This window comes from Nansenia antarctica (assembly GCF_963989245.1).
Source record: "Nansenia antarctica genome assembly, chromosome: 16".
Taxonomy (NCBI): domain Eukaryota; kingdom Metazoa; phylum Chordata; class Actinopteri; order Argentiniformes; family Microstomatidae; genus Nansenia; species Nansenia antarctica.
Window position 1 is genome coordinate 13,973,326 of NC_137686.1, and position 17,643 is coordinate 13,990,968.

At 49.9% G+C, this 17,643-nt stretch overlaps 1 protein-coding gene across 1 annotated transcript in view; it reads left to right on the forward strand.

Moving 5' to 3' along the window:
- Window positions 1-17,643, forward strand: part of tnr (tenascin R (restrictin, janusin)) — a gene marked incomplete at both ends in the record, with an annotated part of 63,904 nt that overhangs the window by 22,462 nt on the left and 23,799 nt on the right. Inside the window, 7 exons of the mRNA XM_080546890.1 lie at window positions 2,714-2,986; window positions 3,918-4,103; window positions 6,479-6,568; window positions 7,708-7,971; window positions 11,201-11,467; window positions 14,890-15,006; window positions 15,418-15,561. Of these exons, the coding sequence (XP_080403016.1) occupies window positions 2,714-2,986; window positions 3,918-4,103; window positions 6,479-6,568; window positions 7,708-7,971; window positions 11,201-11,467; window positions 14,890-15,006; window positions 15,418-15,561 (1,341 nt within the window). The remainder of the gene's footprint in view (window positions 1-2,713; window positions 2,987-3,917; window positions 4,104-6,478; window positions 6,569-7,707; window positions 7,972-11,200; window positions 11,468-14,889; window positions 15,007-15,417; window positions 15,562-17,643) is intronic.

Sequence of the window (17,643 nt, forward strand, 5' to 3'; positions counted from 1 at the left end):
AGGGGAGGGGTGGGGGGCTGTTCTAAGGGAGGGGCGGGGGGGTGTTCTAGGGGAGGGGCCAGGGGGGTGTTCTAGGGGAGGGGCGGGGGGTGTTCGGGGAGGGGCGGGGGGTGTTCTAGGGGAGGGACGGCGGGGTGTTCGGGGAGGGGCGGGGGGTGTTCTAGGGGAGGGGCGGGGGGTGTTCTAGGGGAGGGGCCAGGGGGGTGTTCTAGGGGAGGGCCGGGGGGGGTGTTCTAGGGGAGGGCCAGGGGGTTGTTCTAGGGGAGGGGCCAGGGGGGTGTTCTAGGGGAGGGGTGGGGGGTGTTCTAGGGGAGGGGCGGGGGGTGTTCTAGGGGAGGGGCGGGGAGTGTTCTAGGGGAGGGGCGGGGAGTGTTCTAGGGGAGGGGCGGGGGGTGTTCTAGGGGAGGGGCGGGGGGTGTTCTAGGGGAGGGGCGGGGGGGTGTTCTAGGGGAGGGGCGGGGGGGTGTTCTAGGGGAGGGGCCAGGGGGGTGTTCTAGGGGAGGGGCCAGGGGTGTTCTAGGGGAGGGGCGGGGGGGTGTTCTAGGGGAGGGGCGGGGGGGTGTTCTAGGGGAGGGGCGGGGGGGTGTTCTAGGGGAGGGGCCAGGGGGGTGTTCTAGGGGAGGGGCCAGGGGTGTTCTAGGGGAGGGGCGGGGGGGGGTTCTAGGGGAGGGGCGGGGGCTGTTCTAGGGGAGGGGCGAGGGGGTGTTCTAGGGGAGGGGCCGGGGGCTGTTCTAGGGGAGGGGTGGGGGGTGTTCTAGGGGAGGGGCGGGGGGGTGTTCTAGGGGAGGGCCGGGGGGTGTTCTAGGGGAGGGGCGGGGGGTGTTCTAGGGGAGGGGCGGGGGGGTGTTCTAGGGGAGGGGCGGGGGGTGTTCTAGGGGAGGGGCGGGGGGGTGTTCTAGGGGAGGGGCGGGGGGGTGTTCTAGGGGAGGGGCGGGGGGTGTTCTAGGGGAGGGGCGGGGGGGTGTTCTAGGGGAGGGGCGGGGGGGTGTTCTAGGGGAGGGGCGGGGGGTGTTCTAGGGGAGGGGCGGGGGGTGTTCTAGGGGAGGGGCGGGGGGGTGTTCTAGGGGAGGGGCGGGGGGGTGTTCTAGGGGAGGGGCGGGGGGTGTTCTAGGGGAGGGGCCAGGGGTGTTCTAGGGGAGGGGCCAGGGGTGTTCTAGGGGAGGGGCCGGGGGGGTGTTCTAGGGGAGGGGCCGGGGGGGTGTTCTAGGGGAGGGGCCGGGGGAGTGTTCTAGGGGAGGGGCCAGGGGTGTTCTAGGGGAGGGGCGGGGGGGGTTCTAGGGGAGGGGCGGGGGGTGTTCTAGGGGAGGGGCGGGGGGTGTTCTAGGGGAGGGGCCAGGGGTGTTCTAGGGGAGGGGCCAGGGGTGTTCTAGGGGAGGGGCCAGGGGTGTTCTAGGGGAGGGGCCAGGGGTGTTTTAGGGGAGGGGCCACGGGTGTTCTAGGGGAGGGGCCAGGGGGGTTCTAGGGGAGGGGCCAGGGGTGTTCTAGGGGTGTTCTAGGGGTGTGGATTTTCAACTTTGTGTCTCTTGGTGGCTGCCTCTTTGAACCGTACCCGCATGCAGAAACACAACAGCCAGTGTCAGACAGTCTAAGTCCATTTCGGGGCGTTTGCAGTATTATTAAGAGGGAGGATGTTGTTGTTTGGAACTTGTACAGTAAACTACATTTCGCCGAGGTGAACCGAGGTGGCAGATTTCCGACAAACTTGTGCCCTGGTCAAACATTTCTTTTAAATTGTGTCGTGGAGGAAAGCTGACCATGGCTGCTGAGGACACATACAGTATGTCTTTACAGAGCACATATGTTAACCACATGAGCCATGTGTATGATTCAAACAGCATCATAACCCCTGCCTTATCTAGCTGATGCTCTTGAACTCTATCATCAAACAGCGTCATAACCCCTGCCGTGGCTGCCTAGGGATGGGAATTGATAAGATGTTATTGATACCGATTCCATTATCGATTCTGCTTATCGCTTGCATTATTTTATTGATTCCCTTATTGGTTCCTGATAAATTGTCTGTGTGGAAATAAAGTAGGCCTACACAGCGTTTTCAGCATCAACACAGCTGTTTTATTATCTGGAGACTCTGAACACAGTGTATCGGAACATAACATTTGAATATAAATAGAATGAGCTCAAGCAGCTGGCTGTGGCTTCAGAGCTATCTGTAGCAACAATCTGTCTGTCATCTAAAATGGATGAAATGGGAGAATATTTGTACAGCATTAGTTCTCGTTTAGGCTTTCTTAGTCAAAGACAAAATCCGCTAAGCATGCCTGCGTGGCGCCAATATTATTAGCGTTTGATATTTACCCTCAGTAACGGTGCTTGGTCAAACGTTCTGGTCGCAGTACTATCCCATGGGAACGGGATACTATCCCTATATTGCCTTATGTAAAGTGATGCTCTTAAACTATACCATCAAGCATCATTATAACCCCTGCTTTATCTAGACGATGCTCTTAAACTATACCATCAAACCCCATTATAACCCCAGTCTTATGTAAACTAATGCCGTTGAACCAAACCACGAACACCGTCATAACCCCTGCTTTATCTAGATGACGCGCTTAAACTATACCATCAAACACCATCATAACCCCTGCTTTATCTAGATGACGCTCTTAAACTATACCATCAAACACCATCATAACCCCAGTCTTATGCAATCTGATGCCATTGAACCCTCCCTCCCTCCCTCCCTCCCCAGTGATCGACAGCCCCACCCAGCTGATCGTCCGCGACGTCTCCGACTCGGTGGCGTTCGTGGAGTGGACGCCGCCCAGGGCCAAGGTGGACCAGATCGTCCTGCGCTACGGGATGGTGGGCGGGGCGGACGGGCCCAAGACCACCTTCCGCCTGCAGCCCACCCTCAGCCAGTACTCCCTGCAGGTCCTGAGGCCCGGCCAGCGCTACGAGGTGTCGGTCAGCGGCGTGCGGAAGGGGAACGAGAGCGGCTCCGTGTCGACGGAGTTCACGACCGGTGAGGACCGGAGCACGCTGGCCCGCAGCAGCCCGCCACTCGAGTGTAGTGCAGGGTGCATGCAGCGTAGTGCATGCAGAGTGGTGCTGCAGAGTAGTGCATGCAGAGTGGTGCATGCAGAGTAGTGAATGCAGAGTAGTGAATGCAGAGTAGTGAATGCAGCGTAGTGCATACAGAGTAGTGCATGCAGAGTAGTGCATGCAGAGTAGTGAATGCAGAGTAGTGAATGCAGCGTAGTGCATACAGAGTAGTGCATACAGAGTAGTGCATGCAGAGTAGTGCATGCAGGGTGCATGCAGCGTGTGCATGCAGCGTTGGGTGATGAAATCCGCTGGTCAATTTGCCGGATTGATTTTGTGGAGTGTGCATATAATAATTCACACTTATTGTGTCCTGTACTGATTGTGAATAGTCTGATGAAAATGCAGATGAAGGGCTGCGTTCGTAAATTCGCTCTGAGAGTGCAGGTGCGCACACTGACCGGGTTCAACGTCCAAGTAAGGGACCAAGTAATTTTATTGGACAAGAGGCATTCCATGAGTGCTGATCAGATTTATTGATTTTTTAAATAAAAAATGTAATTGGTGAGAAGCATGAGCAAACAACAAAGTTTATATTTATATATATACTGTAACCCTAAGTTTACATCCACCACTTTTTTAATTCCCCCCCCACCCACCCAACCCCACAAAAACAACTACACACATCCCAAAAACCAATGCAATAATATTAGCGCTGATCAGATTTTAGAGCGAATTTAATGAACGCAGCCATAACTTCGCTGTGGTGCTGTGTGTGTGTGTGTGTGTGTGTGTGGCTGTCTGATGAAAAGTAAATTATGAAAATAAGAGTTGATGTGGAAACCGTCTCCCCCACTTCTGATGATTGGTCTCAGTGGGCCCAACTTTGTCAGTCCTGTCGTTTTTCTCAGAGATCGACGCCCCCAAGAACCTGCGGGCCGTGTCCAAGACCTCCACCACCCTGGAGCTGGAGTGGGACAACAGCGAGGCCGAGGTGGAGGCCTACCAGGTGGTGTACTCCACCCTGGCCGGGGACCAGTACGACAAGGTCATCGTGCCCCGCAACGAGGGGCCCACCAGCAGGGCCACCCTCACAGGTGGGCTTCCTTTAGAGCCTGGAGAGCTTCCTTATAGTCATAGAGCTTTGTTATAGAGCTTTGTTATAGAGCTTTGTTATAGAGATTTGTTATAGAGATTTGTTATAGAGCTTCCTTACAGAGCTTCATTATAGAGCTTCCTTATAGAGCTTTGTTATAGAGCTTCATTATAGAGCTTTGTTATAGAGCTTCCTTATAGAGCTTCTTTATGGCGATTTGTTTCATAGAAATGAAAGAGGGGATGTTGGATTGTAGCTATGTGTGGTATAGGGAAATGTGTACCAGGGATAGATAGATAGATATATAGATAGATAGAGAGATAGATAGAGAGATAGATAGATAGAGAGAGATAGAGAGATAGAGAGATAGATAGGGTAGGTACTTTATTGATCCCCGAGGGGAAATTCAGGCGTTACGGCAGCTCCGACCACAAAACAACAACAATAAAATAAAGTGACAATTCAATAATAGGCTAAATACAATAGGTACAAATACAAAATAAAGATGGATCAATAGACATTTGGGACCGTATATACTGTAGGTAAGATTGAACCTCCTCCAGCCTGACTCTGATCACCCAGCTGGAGGAAAAGTCATACAGTGTTACTGCGGCAGACATTAAAGGGCTCCTATCAGGCTCCTTGGTGCAACGTGGTTGTCATAGTCTGTTGCTAAAGGAGCTTCTCTGCTCTGCCACGCTGGCGTTCAGAGGATGGGAGGGACTGTCCTTGATGGCCAGGTGTTTGGAACTATGTACCAGGGATACGCTGCAGGGGAGGCTGGTGGAGGTAGAATTCAGAGGACGGGCTCATTGTACAGTAATACCCGGAATGGAATTCGTCATTCCATTCCACACATTACAATGAGCCCGTCCTCCGATTTCGACCTCCACCAGCCTCCCCCTGGTATGTACTGTTGTATAGTATAGACCTAGTACTAAGTCTACTGAACGACTGAAATGTAAGATTTCGGTGTTTTAGGGGCCGGTTCTCTGGACAAAGAGTGACCTAAATCCCACATGTACAGTACGCCCCCCCTCAACGGAGAGTCCCCCAGTCCATAGAAAGCGAGATTTATTAACGCGTTTCATAACCCGTGGTATAGCCCTGGAAGCCACGGTGTCAGCGGCGCGAACATCTGTTCCGCACACCTGAGACGCCACTGATAGTGTTGTTTTGCGGTTAAGTTGGGATATTGAAAAGCTATTTTTTTTGTGGGGGGGGATGAGAGCGGGCTTTCCAAAGATGACTAAGGAAAGTTGAGAAGCAGCCAAAAAGGAAGTCTTACATGTGGAGTGAGTCTGTCTCGGTAGCGGAGTCATGCGGGTAGTGAAAGGTTGCTGCTTGACATGAGCGGTCTCTAAGATGTTGAATGAAAGGCGTCGTGTACTGTGCACTATGTGCTGTAGTAGTACAAGGGGAAAATGTAAGCCTGTTCGTCATGGTGAAAAAGGCAATCAGTGTTCTCTCTCTCTCTCTCTCTCTCTCTCTCTCTCTCTCTCTCTCTCTCTCTCTCTCTCTCTCTCTCTCTCTCTCTCTCTCTCTCTCTCTCTCTCTCTCTCTCATTCACACACTTGCTCTCTCTCTCTCTTATTCTCTCTCTTTTTTTATCTCTTATTCACATACTCTCTTTCTTCTTTCTCTCTCTCTCACTCACTCTCTTCACTCACCCCCCCTCACTCTCCCCCTCCCCCCCCTTCTCTACACGGCTGTAATCTGAGAAACTCACAGTTGTTCTCGAGTTATCGATTTGCGTAGTCTGAGATTAATTATGCGCCAAGGAAGGGGTTAGCAGGAGTCCTGAGGAAACATATTGATGAACACGATATTTGGCAGGGCTCCAATTATGAATGTGGCTCTTTAACAGCCGTGTTATGAAAGACTCCATCTGCCTCCACTGTCTGTGATATCTTAGAATGTCAGGTCGGTGTTCTATTTATGCTCAAAATTACATTGTTCTTTGTCAGTGTAGGCTGGAGTGCACAGTGTGTCTTTTTCTCTGTGTCTGTCTGTCACACTTTCATGAACACACTCTTTACTTCTCCCCTTCCCACTCTTTCACTCGCTCTCTTGTTCACTTTATTGTTCTCTCTCTCTCTCTCTCCCTTTTGTTCTCTCGCTCTCTCTCTCTACTTCTTATCCCCCTCTCTCCCTATTGTTCTCTCGCTCTCTCTCCCTCTTGTTCTCTCGCTCTCTCTCCCTCTTGTTCTCTCTCTGTCTTACTTTGACTTTTTCTTCCTTTCTCTCTCTCTCTCTCTCTCTCTTGCTCTCTTGCTCTCTCCTTCTCCTTCTGTCTTCATCCTCCCCCCTCCCCTCTCTCTCCCTCCCTACTCCCCTCTCTCTCCCTCCCTCCTCCCCTCTCTCCCTCTAACACAGACTTGCTGCCAGGTACTGAGTACGGCATCGGCATATCCGCCCTCCAAGGTAGCAACCAGAGCACCCCCGCCACGATGAACGCCAGGACCGGTGAGGAGGGATTTCATGCCTTTTTACTTTGTTTATCTGCTCACATCTAAGCTGATCCAAGAGCACAGAGCACCCACATAGCCTAGTTTATCAGCAGGGACGGTGCTCAACAGAAAACAATGCAGGGAGTCCTCTCATATACGGCATACGAGCCGGGGGTGAGTGGTGAGTTGAGTGGTTCGTGCTGTAGCACTTAGACCATCTTCCCCTCCGTAGACTGAAGCCCCATCTCTTCAGGCTATACCGTAACGGTCCCTCCTGAGACATCTACTTACTCTCCTGTATAGTCTGACTCCCCAGTGTGCTAATAAAAAAGAAAGGAAAAAAATCGTCCTTCTTCTAGCATTATGACTGCCAATGGCCCCTGGCCCGAGCATAGATTACTTTTCCGTGCTATGACTCGTGGATAGATGATTCACTTACTTAGACAAATGTATTTGTTGTAAGTCGCTTTGGATAAAGGCGTCTGCTAAATGCCCAACATTTAAATAAATGTTAACATTGCTATAAAAGCCCTAAAAGTATGAACAGATATATGTACAGACAAGGGCGAAGATATATACAGTTAAGAGATATGCAGTATGATATGTACAGAACAAGGGCTATGGATATCAATACAATTATATACAGTGTGCAAAAAAACTGTGAGTTTTTGAGTAGTATGGGGGGAGGGGGGGGGGTGCAATGTTCCTCCTGTTGGGGGAGGAGGGGGCTGGAATCGGGGATGGGGTATGGGGAGGGAAGGGCGAGGGGGCTAGGCGGTAAGGCTACCACCGGGATTTTGAGTTCAGCAGCTTGACAGCTGCAGGGAAGAAGCTGTTCTCAAGCCTGCTGGTGCGGGAGCCTAGCCTCCTGTACAGCCTCCCGTTTGGGAGGAGGGCAAACAGCCCGTGACTGGGGGAGAGGGGTCTTCAATGATGCCTCGCGCCCTCCGCAGACACCACTTTGCCTGAACCCCTGCAACAATGTTTTGACTACAGTAATGAGTATGTCATTCCAAAGACATTTAAGAGGGTAATTACTATGTTAATCCCTATAACCATGTGTTTTAACTACGGTAATTACTATGTAATAGCCCAGTAACTACCTATGAAGGTGTTATAGATGTGTGTACTGTGTCCGTCCGTCCGTCCCTGCAGGTCTGGACGTGCCTATGGACCTGACGGTGAGCGCGTCCACAGACGACAGCATCACCCTGCTGTGGGGTGTGGTCCAGGGTCCCATCGACCACTACCGCGTGGCCTACACCTCCTCCTCGGGCCGCACCACGGAGGTGACCGTGCCCAAGGACCAGACCACCACCACGCTGAGGGACCTGGAGCCTGGCACGGAGTACACCATCACCCTGGCCGCCCAGAGAGGCAGGCAGCAGAGCACCGCCGCCACCATCGACGCCTTCACAGGTAGATATGGGCTATGTAGGGGCTATGTAGGGTTCACAGGTAGATATGGGCTATGTAGGGGCTATGTAGGGTTCACAGGTAGACATGGGCTATGTATGGGCTATGAAGGGCTTATGTAGGGCTTCACAGGTAGACATGGGCTATGTATGGGCTATGAAGGGTTCACAGGTAGATATGGGCTATGTAGGGGCTATGTAGGGTTCACAGGTAGACATGGGCTATGTATGGGCTATGTAGGGTTCACAGGTAGATATGGGCTATGTAGGGGCTATGAAGGGCTTATGTAGGGCTTCACAGGTAGACATGGGCTATGTATGGGCTATGAAGGGTTCACAGGTAGATATGGGCTATGTAGGGGCTATGAAGGGTTCACAGGTAGATATGGGCTGTGTAGGGCTTATGAAGGGCTTATGTAGGGCTTCACAGGTAGACATGGGCTATGTATGGGCTATGAAGGGTTCACAGGTAGATATGGGCTATGTAGGGGCTATGTAGGGTTCACAGGTAGACATGGGCTATGTATGGGCTATGTAGGGTTCACAGGTAGATATGGGCTATGTAGGGGCTATGTAGGACTTCAGAGGTACAGTAGATATGGGCTATGTAGGGGCTATGTAGGGTTCACAGGTAGATATGGACTATGTAGGGGCTATGTAGGACTTCAGAGGTACAGTAGATATGGGCTATGTAGGGGCTATGTAGGACTTCAGAGGTAGATATGGGCTATGTAGGGGCTATGTAGGGTTCACAGGTACATATGGGCTATGTAGGGGCTATGAAGGGTTCACAGGTAGATATGGGCTATGTAGGGCTTATGAAGGGCTTATGTAGGGCTTATTTAGGGCTTCACAGGTAGATATGGGCTATGTAGGGCTTATGTAGGACTTATGAAGGGCTTATGAAGGGCTTATGAAGGACTTATGAAGGACTTATGAAGGGACTCATGTAGTTACTGGACTATGTAGGGCTTATGAAGGGTTTATGAAGGCTTTGTTAATAGCCAAATTCTCAGAAACGACTTTTGGAGACGGCTAATGGTAGAGAAATGAACATTCAATTCACAGGCAACAGCTCTGATGGACATTCCTGCAGTCAGCGTGCCAATTTCACGCTCCCTCAAAACTTGCGATATCTGTGGCATTGTGCTGTGTGATAAAACTGCACATTTTAAAGTGGCCTTTTATTGTGACCAGCCTAAGGCACACCTGTGCACTAATCATGCTGTCTAGTCAGCATCCTGATATGCCACACCTGTCAGGTGGATGGATTATCTTGGCAAAGAAGTGCTCACTAACTAACAAATGTGTGAACAAAAGAGAAATAGCACTTTTGTGTACATAGAAAAAGTCTTAAATCTTTGATTTCAACTCGTAAAAATGGGAGCAAAAACAAAAGTGTGTGCGTTTATTTTTGTCCAGTGTATGTAGGGCTTAATTCTTTTACAGATAGTTACTGGTCTATGTAGGGCTTATAAAGGTTTTATTCACGCCTTCACAGGTAGTTACTGGGCTATCAGACTCAGAATTAGAATCACTTTTCAAGTACACGAGTACAATTCTTTGGCTTCGGTTCCTCAATATTGACACTGCAGCTACAAATTCAGATACAAAAAACTCAACAACAATAATAATAATAATAATAATAATAATAATAATAATAATAATAATAATAAGTAGCGTAAGTAAGTAAAAAAAGTAACCCAACATTGATAAAGTAATAAAGTGATGGGTTTTACAGTGGCTTCAATAGTGCAGCAAAAATCCTGTGCAGAGTACGATGATATGAAAATGAAATGCAATATAATACAATACAGTACGGCAATAAATGCAAGGCTGATGACAGTCCCTAATCCACTATGATGATGATGGCTACAGCATTCTAATGGCTCTCCCATTGCCTAATTTCAGTATAATGAAATGAGTACAAGACAAACATCACCTATTTGTTGATTCCAACGACATCGCCTCTTACTCAGAGAGGCTCCTGCCTCGGCAATTATGCGGTAACTCGAAATGATTGCTGTCTGGGAAAAAAAAAAAAACGAGTGTGCTCTCTATGTGATATGAAAGTGCTGCTGCAACGTTGAATTAAAGTTGAGATCAGAGTAGGAGATAGCCTGCTGATGCTGTGGCGCACGAGGGAGTGAGCCTAAATAATTTACGCCGGCTAATGAGGTCATTACACACGCTGGGGTAATCACAACGCCTTCATCCTTCATCCATTGATCCATCCAACACCCAGGAACATCTTCAACTTTTCACCCTCTCTCTTTCTTTCTCTCTCTCTCTCTCTCTCTCTCTCTCTCTCTCTCTCTCTCTCACACACACTTTGTTTCCTCTCGCTTTTTCTTTCTTACTCTCTCCCTCTCCTTCTGTCTTTCTCCTTGTCTATTTCTTTCTCTCTCTCTCTCTCTCTCCCTCTCTCTCTGTCTCTCTCTCTCTCTCTGTCTCTCTCTCTGTCTCTCTCTCCCTCTCCTCTCGGTGTTTCCATCACACTCCAGACTGTCTTGGTGATGTAGTCTCCGTCTATCCGTCTCTTCTTGTTGACAACACACGTCTCCCGGCCTCTTTCATGCTGCATTGTTAAAAAAACAGCGAGACTGAATAACAGAACACTCTTTTATTTTGTCTATTGATCTGCCAACATTATCATCCCTTTCTTCTGTACGTTCATCGCCACCATCACTCCATCATCATTACCGCTGGCTTCCGACAGCGCGTTTGTTGTTGCCGTCCCCCGCTGAGCCTGAAGTCATGGTTGCCTGTCATCATCATCATCCTCATTACTTCCTGTCAGACAGGCTCACACTTCCTCCTGAGAGAACTGATGAGTGATCAGCAGACATACTATAGTCTACATTCTTCATTCTACAATCTACATTCTGCATTCTACATTCTACAATCTATATTCTACATTCTATATTCTACAATCTACATTCTGCATTCTACAATCTACAATCTACATTCTACAATCTAGAATCTATATTCTACATTCTACAATCTATATTCTACAATCGACATTTGACATTCTACATTCTGCATTCTACAATAAACATTCTACATCCTAATCGCTTCATTCTACATGCATGCTGCATGCTGCATTCCACCTCACTGCCCCGCCCCCCCCCCCCCCTCCCCCAGCCAGCCACACTGACTGACAACCTCAGCAGTCACCTCCCCCTTTTATGACCATCATCTGTGTCCACCCCCCTCCCCTCCTCCCCCTCCAGGGTTCCGGCCGGTCACGCAGCTCTACCTGTCTGACGTCACGTCTGACTCGGTGGTGGTGGCGTGGAGCGCCCCGGCGCCGCCGGCCAGCCTCTTCATCCTCAGCTACTCCTCCCAGGACGGCACCGACACCTCCAAGGTCACCCTGGACGGGTCCCGGCACCACTCCACTGTGGAGGGCCTCCTCCCCTCCACCCCCTACACCGTCAGCCTCATCACCATCCAGGGGGACGTCACCTCCGAACCCGTCTCCGCCTCCCTCACCACAGGTATGCGTCCGTGGGTGACCCGGGGGGGGGGAGGTGACCTTTGAACCTGTCTCCGCCTGACTAACCACAGGTATGTGTCCATCTGACTAGGGGGGGTGGAGGGCAGGGGGGGCAGGTGGGGTTCTGAACTGAGTCTCCTGCACTGTCACACTCTTCCGCTGTAGACTGAAGACCCATCTCTTCAGGCTCCACCTTAACTGTCCCTCCTGAGACTACTACCCCCCTGTACTGTCTCCCCCGTGTCCTAAAACAAAAAAAACGTCCCTCTTCTAGCACGACGACTGCCAATGGCCCCAGGCCTGAGCACAGATGACTTTTTTCTGCTATGACTGGTGGATAGATGATTCACTTACTTAGAATGTATTTGTTGTAAGTCGCTTTGGATAAAATCGTCTACTAAATGCCAAAAGTGTAAAAATGTAAATGTTTGGAGGGTCTCAGGCGTCCTCCAAGGTGACGCGGCGTCCTCCGAAAAAACAGAGCGGCGGTCATGTGCCTCATTGTCATGCTGGGTCATACAGCGAAACGATCAGGACTAATTACGCAGGCTGAGTAACGAGGGAGCGGTCCGACCGGCGTGGTTCTGTATGCATAGCATGACCAACCCCTGACCGAGGGCACGCTGACATTCTGCCCGACGTTTTGCTGACACTACACAACAACAACAACAACAACAACGACGACAACAACAACACGCTCGCTAACGAAGGTCGCAACCCACAAACAAACTTTTCCGCGGGGCGCAAAACTTCCCGTAGAGTAATAGTTACAGCGGCGACAGAGAGCGTCCGTGTCTGGAGTCGGCGGAGGGAACAGAGAGAGATGTTGTTTTGTCAGCAAGTTTTTTTTCCCGCGACCAGTCAGATCCCAACACTTCCTGTCCTTGTCTCTGTGTCTCCTTCCTCGTTAGGATTCACAGCTGCGCGGCCCGGCTTCTTCTCCGTCTTTCACTGCTTTATTAATGCGTCTGTGTGTAATCCTCTCTTAATTACTCTCCGTGTGGACTGAGGATGTGTCAGGGAAATATATTCAGCTGTCTGCGTGTCTGTTAGTCACAGCTGCCAGGTGGACGGGGGGAGAAAGATGGATCGTCTCGCTCGCTGTCTGTCTGTCTCTCTGTCTGTCTCTCTCTCTGTCTGTCTGTCTGTCTCTCTCTCTGTCTGTCTGTCTGTCTGTCTTTCCATCCGTCCGTCCGTTCGTCTGTCTCTCTCTGTGTCTCTCTCGCTCTCTGTCTGTCTCTCGCTCTCTGTCTGTCTCTCTGTCTGTCTCTCTCTCGTCTGTCTGTGTTTCTTTCTTTGTGTGTGTGTGTGTTTCTCTCTCTCTCTCTCTCTCTCTTTCTTTCAGTAAACACAGAGTATTATTATGTTATATTAACTCTGCGGAGAGAGACACCTGCAAGCTGTCATCTGATTACGCTTGTAGACATGCCAGCGTCTTTATCAAAGCCAGTTACTATCTGATTCTGTGAGATCCCATGATTGTGTATGCAGACGGGCCTGGTACAGGAGATGACATTGACATTGAAATTGCCTTTATCCAAAGCGACTTACATTCACTTGCAACTACAACAAATTAATTTGACTAAGTAAGTGAATCATCTATCCACCAGTCACAGCAGCAAAACGTAATCTACGCTCAGGCCTGGGGCCATTGGCAGCCGTCGTGCTAGAAGAAGGAGAGGGAGAGAGAGAGAGAGAGAGAGAGAGAGAGAGAGAGAGAGAGAGAGAGAGAGAGAGAGAGAGAGAGAGAGAGAGAGAGAGAGAGAGAGAGAGAGAGAGAGAGAGAGAGAGAGAGAGAGAGAGAGAGAGAGAGAGAGAGAGAGAGAGAGAGAGAGAGAGAGAGAGAGAGAGAGAGAGAGAGAGAGAGAGAGAGAGAGAGAGAGAGAGAGAGAGAGAGAGAGAGAGAGAGAGAGAGAGACTGACGTTATGGTGGGCAGGGAGAGCTGCGTTGGTCTTGGTTTGGCTTGGTTATGTCTGGAGTGGTACACTCCTGTGGTAAATAATAGAGACAGTGAAAACGGAGCCCGGCCATATGCTGTTTGGAGCCTCGCACAGGTGAACACAGCCCAGACCTGCTGGAGACACAACGCTGCAGTCTGCACAGCCTGGCGACGGCATGCTGAATAGGAACACGCACGCTCTCAATCCTCAGCTATCACAGCTTGCCGTGCTGAATGGGAAATAATTAAATACGGGCATACATGAATAATCACAACTTATTTACATTGGGGGGGGGTGAGGCGGGGGGAGCGGGGGGGTTGGTGGTGGGACAAGCGGGAGTTATTTCATACTCACGGAATTTCAATGAGGATGAAGCCCAACTTGCGAATTGTTCTCACTGCTTGTGAATGATATTAGATATTATTATTATTATTATTAATTATCCTAATGGAAATTGGGAGAGGGCACACCAGCTGTGGCAGTTGGTTCACATGCAGATTCAGATTCATGCGCTCCCATCCATAACAATCGTTATAAACAAAAACAATCTATCCTTCTCTCCATCCCTCCCTCCCTCCCTCCCTTTCCTTCTTTCTTTCTTCTTCTCTCTCGTGGAGTAAAATGGCTCCAGACCTCCTAGACATATTAACTCGGGGTTTAATTGTTTGCTCGCAATTGTCTCCGTGGTGACCTTTCCTGCCGGCGCGGTGGACGCACGAGGGAAACGTAAACAAATCCCAGAGTAATCCCCCGTGGGCAAGGGGAGTCAATCACGATGGAGATGTCCTCCGCTTCCTCTGTCCTCTCCTGGCTGACCAGCGGGCTGTGGAACAACACGCTAAACATCGGCTTTTTTTTACCGCACAGCTAATATGAATTATAAAACAGTGCTTTTCATATTTCAAGAATGGAAAATGTGTTTGTGTAATGTGTTTGTGTAATGTGTAAATGTGTTGTGTAAATGTGTAGACTGGGGGGGTTGAAGGGGGCGGCGGGGGGGCATATTGAATACAAGTAGGGCTCACAGTGTTTGTATGATATCATTTGATGAATCAGAACATATTAACAGTTCGTTCACGACCTCTCAGATCTCCTTTCGCTAGCAACCTTAACATAAGCAAGTAGCCTTGAGAACCGATGGTTCTCGAGCCTAACGGCGCTTAGGGGGCAGGAGCCTATCTCCTGTTTCAGTAGCGTGTGGCGGCTTGACAATGTACAAGTACACCCCCTGGACATGACGCTGGTATGTCGCAGGGTCTTACCCCCGATCCAACCCTTAATGCCGAGTGCCGAGCAGGGAGGCATCGAACTCACGACCTCCCGATCTCAGGGCGGACGCTCTAACCGCAAGGCCCCTGAGCTGGTCAACCATACGTTGACCGACACGTTGTGTTATGTCTACGCTGTGCAGCTCATGGCGTGCAGTGTGGACCTTCGTGGCGCTTTGCAACGTCACTACTCTGACCACCCTCTCCTCCGTAGGCATGGACCCTCCTAAAGAGATGGCCGTGTCCTACGTCACCGAGGACTCCGTCACCATCACCTGGCTGAGGCCGATGGCGCCCTTCGACTACTACAAGATGTCCTACCAGACTGCAAGTAAGCTACGGGACAGTACATACCTGCACTGTAGCAGGGGGAGGCCGGTGGAGGTAGAAATCGGAGGACGGGGGGGCTCATTGTAAGGTATAAGGAACGGTGTCTGATACCATTCCTCATCTCGTTCCGTGCGTCACAACGAACGCCCCCTGTCCTCTGATTGTTTTGTCTGTAATAACACTGTAATAACAATGTAACAACAATGCAACAAATAGAGACGTGTCGGATTGAGGACACAGTGAAAGTGGGACATCCTCGCGCGGCGCGCCTGCCTTCGCGGCCGAGGGAGTGGACAGTGATGAAGTGCCCCGAGAACAAGAAGCAGTGTTCCAGTGAGAAAGTTATGGAAGTGATGGTGGAGGATTTCCTAACTCTTGTGTGTCCTGTTTTTCCCTGTTGTGCGTCCCCCAGGCAGGGTGGACAGCCTGGTGATCGACAATGACGTGACCAACCACACGCTGTCCGGCCTCAACCCCGCCACCGAGTACGAGATCAGCATCAACGCCGTGTGGGGGAGCCGGGAGAGCAAGGTCGTCACCATCAGCGTCTACACCGGTACGTACTGTATGACCTACGACCTCTGACTTCGTCATTAGATTAGAATAGTATACTAGAATAGGATAGAAGAGAAGAGAACAGAATACAATAGGATAGAGTAGAATAGGATAGAATAGAATAGAGTTGAATAGGATAGAATAGGATATAGTAGTATAGAATCAGATAGGATAGAATAGAATAGGATAGAGTAGTAGAGTTTCAAAAAAAAACTCTGTCCACAGCACTAAAATATCTCTGTCCATACCAAAAGCCAAAACTGAACACGATCTGTCAAATACCGTAGAAGAACGTTATGGGCATGCGCAGTCAGTTGTCATCAAACTGCGGCAGTGACTCAAAACGTTAACAGACCAAACTCTTTGAAACAGACAGAAAAGAAAAGTACAAAACGGACAGAAAAGCAAGTTATGGCGACCAAGAAGAAAGCAAAAACTGATTATTTTGTGTGGACCGACAATGAAGTTGAGCCATTGTTGCTGTTGACAACCATTTTGCTCAATGCGCATGTGTGAACGGCTTGACACTTGACGCTTGACGTTTAACATAACACCAGCTCCGTTTAACATAACCACACTGATCCACTCAATCGGATATTTTTTCATTTCTTTTTTATCCGTTTAGAGAAATCTCTGTTTATGTGAGTGAAAACGCTGTGTTCATATGGTTGAGAAACCCAATTGTACAAAAAAATTTGCATTTAGAAAAATATCCATATACGTGTAGTCCAGGCCTAAAATGGAATAGAGTAGAATATGATAGAATATAATAGAATTGGGTAGAATAGAACAGAATAGAGTAGAATAGGATAGAGTAGAATCGTATAGAATAAGATATGGATAGAATAGAAGAGGATAGTTTAGTAGAGTCGAGAGTTGAGAAAAATCCAAGTCTAGCCACATACTCATGTTTACAGACTGTACTACTGTGTGTGCCTACCGCCAAGCTGTTTAGGGTAACTTTTTGCCATAAAGCACTGCTTTGTTGTCAGTAAAGTGTTTTTCATTCTGCCGAGATAAAAATCACTTCAGTCTGTATCGGCGAAATGATTGCCGGCACTTCTCCTTCCCCAGGCGCGTTGTTGAGAGGCGGGGGGGGAAAATGTTCTCCTGAGTCAGAAATGGCCTCGGAGATGAATGGAACATTTATTTTCCTCAGTGAATATTACAGACGCGTCAGGGTGTGTGTTTCTCATCTTTCCAGCTGCGCTGTGTGTGTGTGTGAGAGAGAGAGAGTCTGTGTTCTTTCAGAAATAGACTTATGACCTCCTCAGTCTCCCGGTGGTTTGCTGCAGTGGATGTTCTTTGCACCCCCCCCCTTGACCTTCTTAAACTTCTTCTCCTCATCTTCTGCTCACTCCTTCTTCCTCCATCTCTCCATCTCTCCCTTTCTTCCTTCTATTCCTCTCTCCTCTCCTGTTCCTCTCTCCCCCCACACCCTATGTCCTGACCTCCATCCCCTCTTTTCTTCTACTAATCGGTCCCATTGCGGCCACTTTGTGTGAGTGCGTGCGTGCGTGTGTGTGTGTATGTGCACGTGTGTGTGCACGTGTGTGTGCGCGCGTGTGTGTATGTGTGCACTCGCACACTGTAGGTGGGTATGCTGTGTGTGTGTGTGTGTACGTGCGATGCACAGTGTATCTAGCTCTTTGTGAACCTCCATAGACACCCCCTCCAAACACACATTCTCCCCAGGTCTCAGGTCCTCTAACCTGGGTAGAACCACTCTGGCGCTGCCTGGTAATCCACCAGCTGAGCCCGGGTGTCTGCCTGTGCTCTGCATACTGATCCTCCATTTGTAGACATCCCTCTCAGTAGGTTTAACACTCCACAGAGAGAGGTGGATTGGTGCCTGTCTCTCTTTTCTTTTCCTCTCTCTCTCTTTTTCTCTCTCTCTCTCTCTGTCTGTCTCTGTCTCCCTCCCTCTCTATCTCTCCCCCCTACATCTCTCCCTTCCTCGCCCTCTCCCCTTCTCTCTCTCCTACTACCCCTCTATCTCTCTCTCGCTCCCTCCCTCCCTCCTCTCTCTCTCCCCCTCCATCTCTCTGTCGAGCCTCCCCAAACCTCATCAGTAGGTATAAGG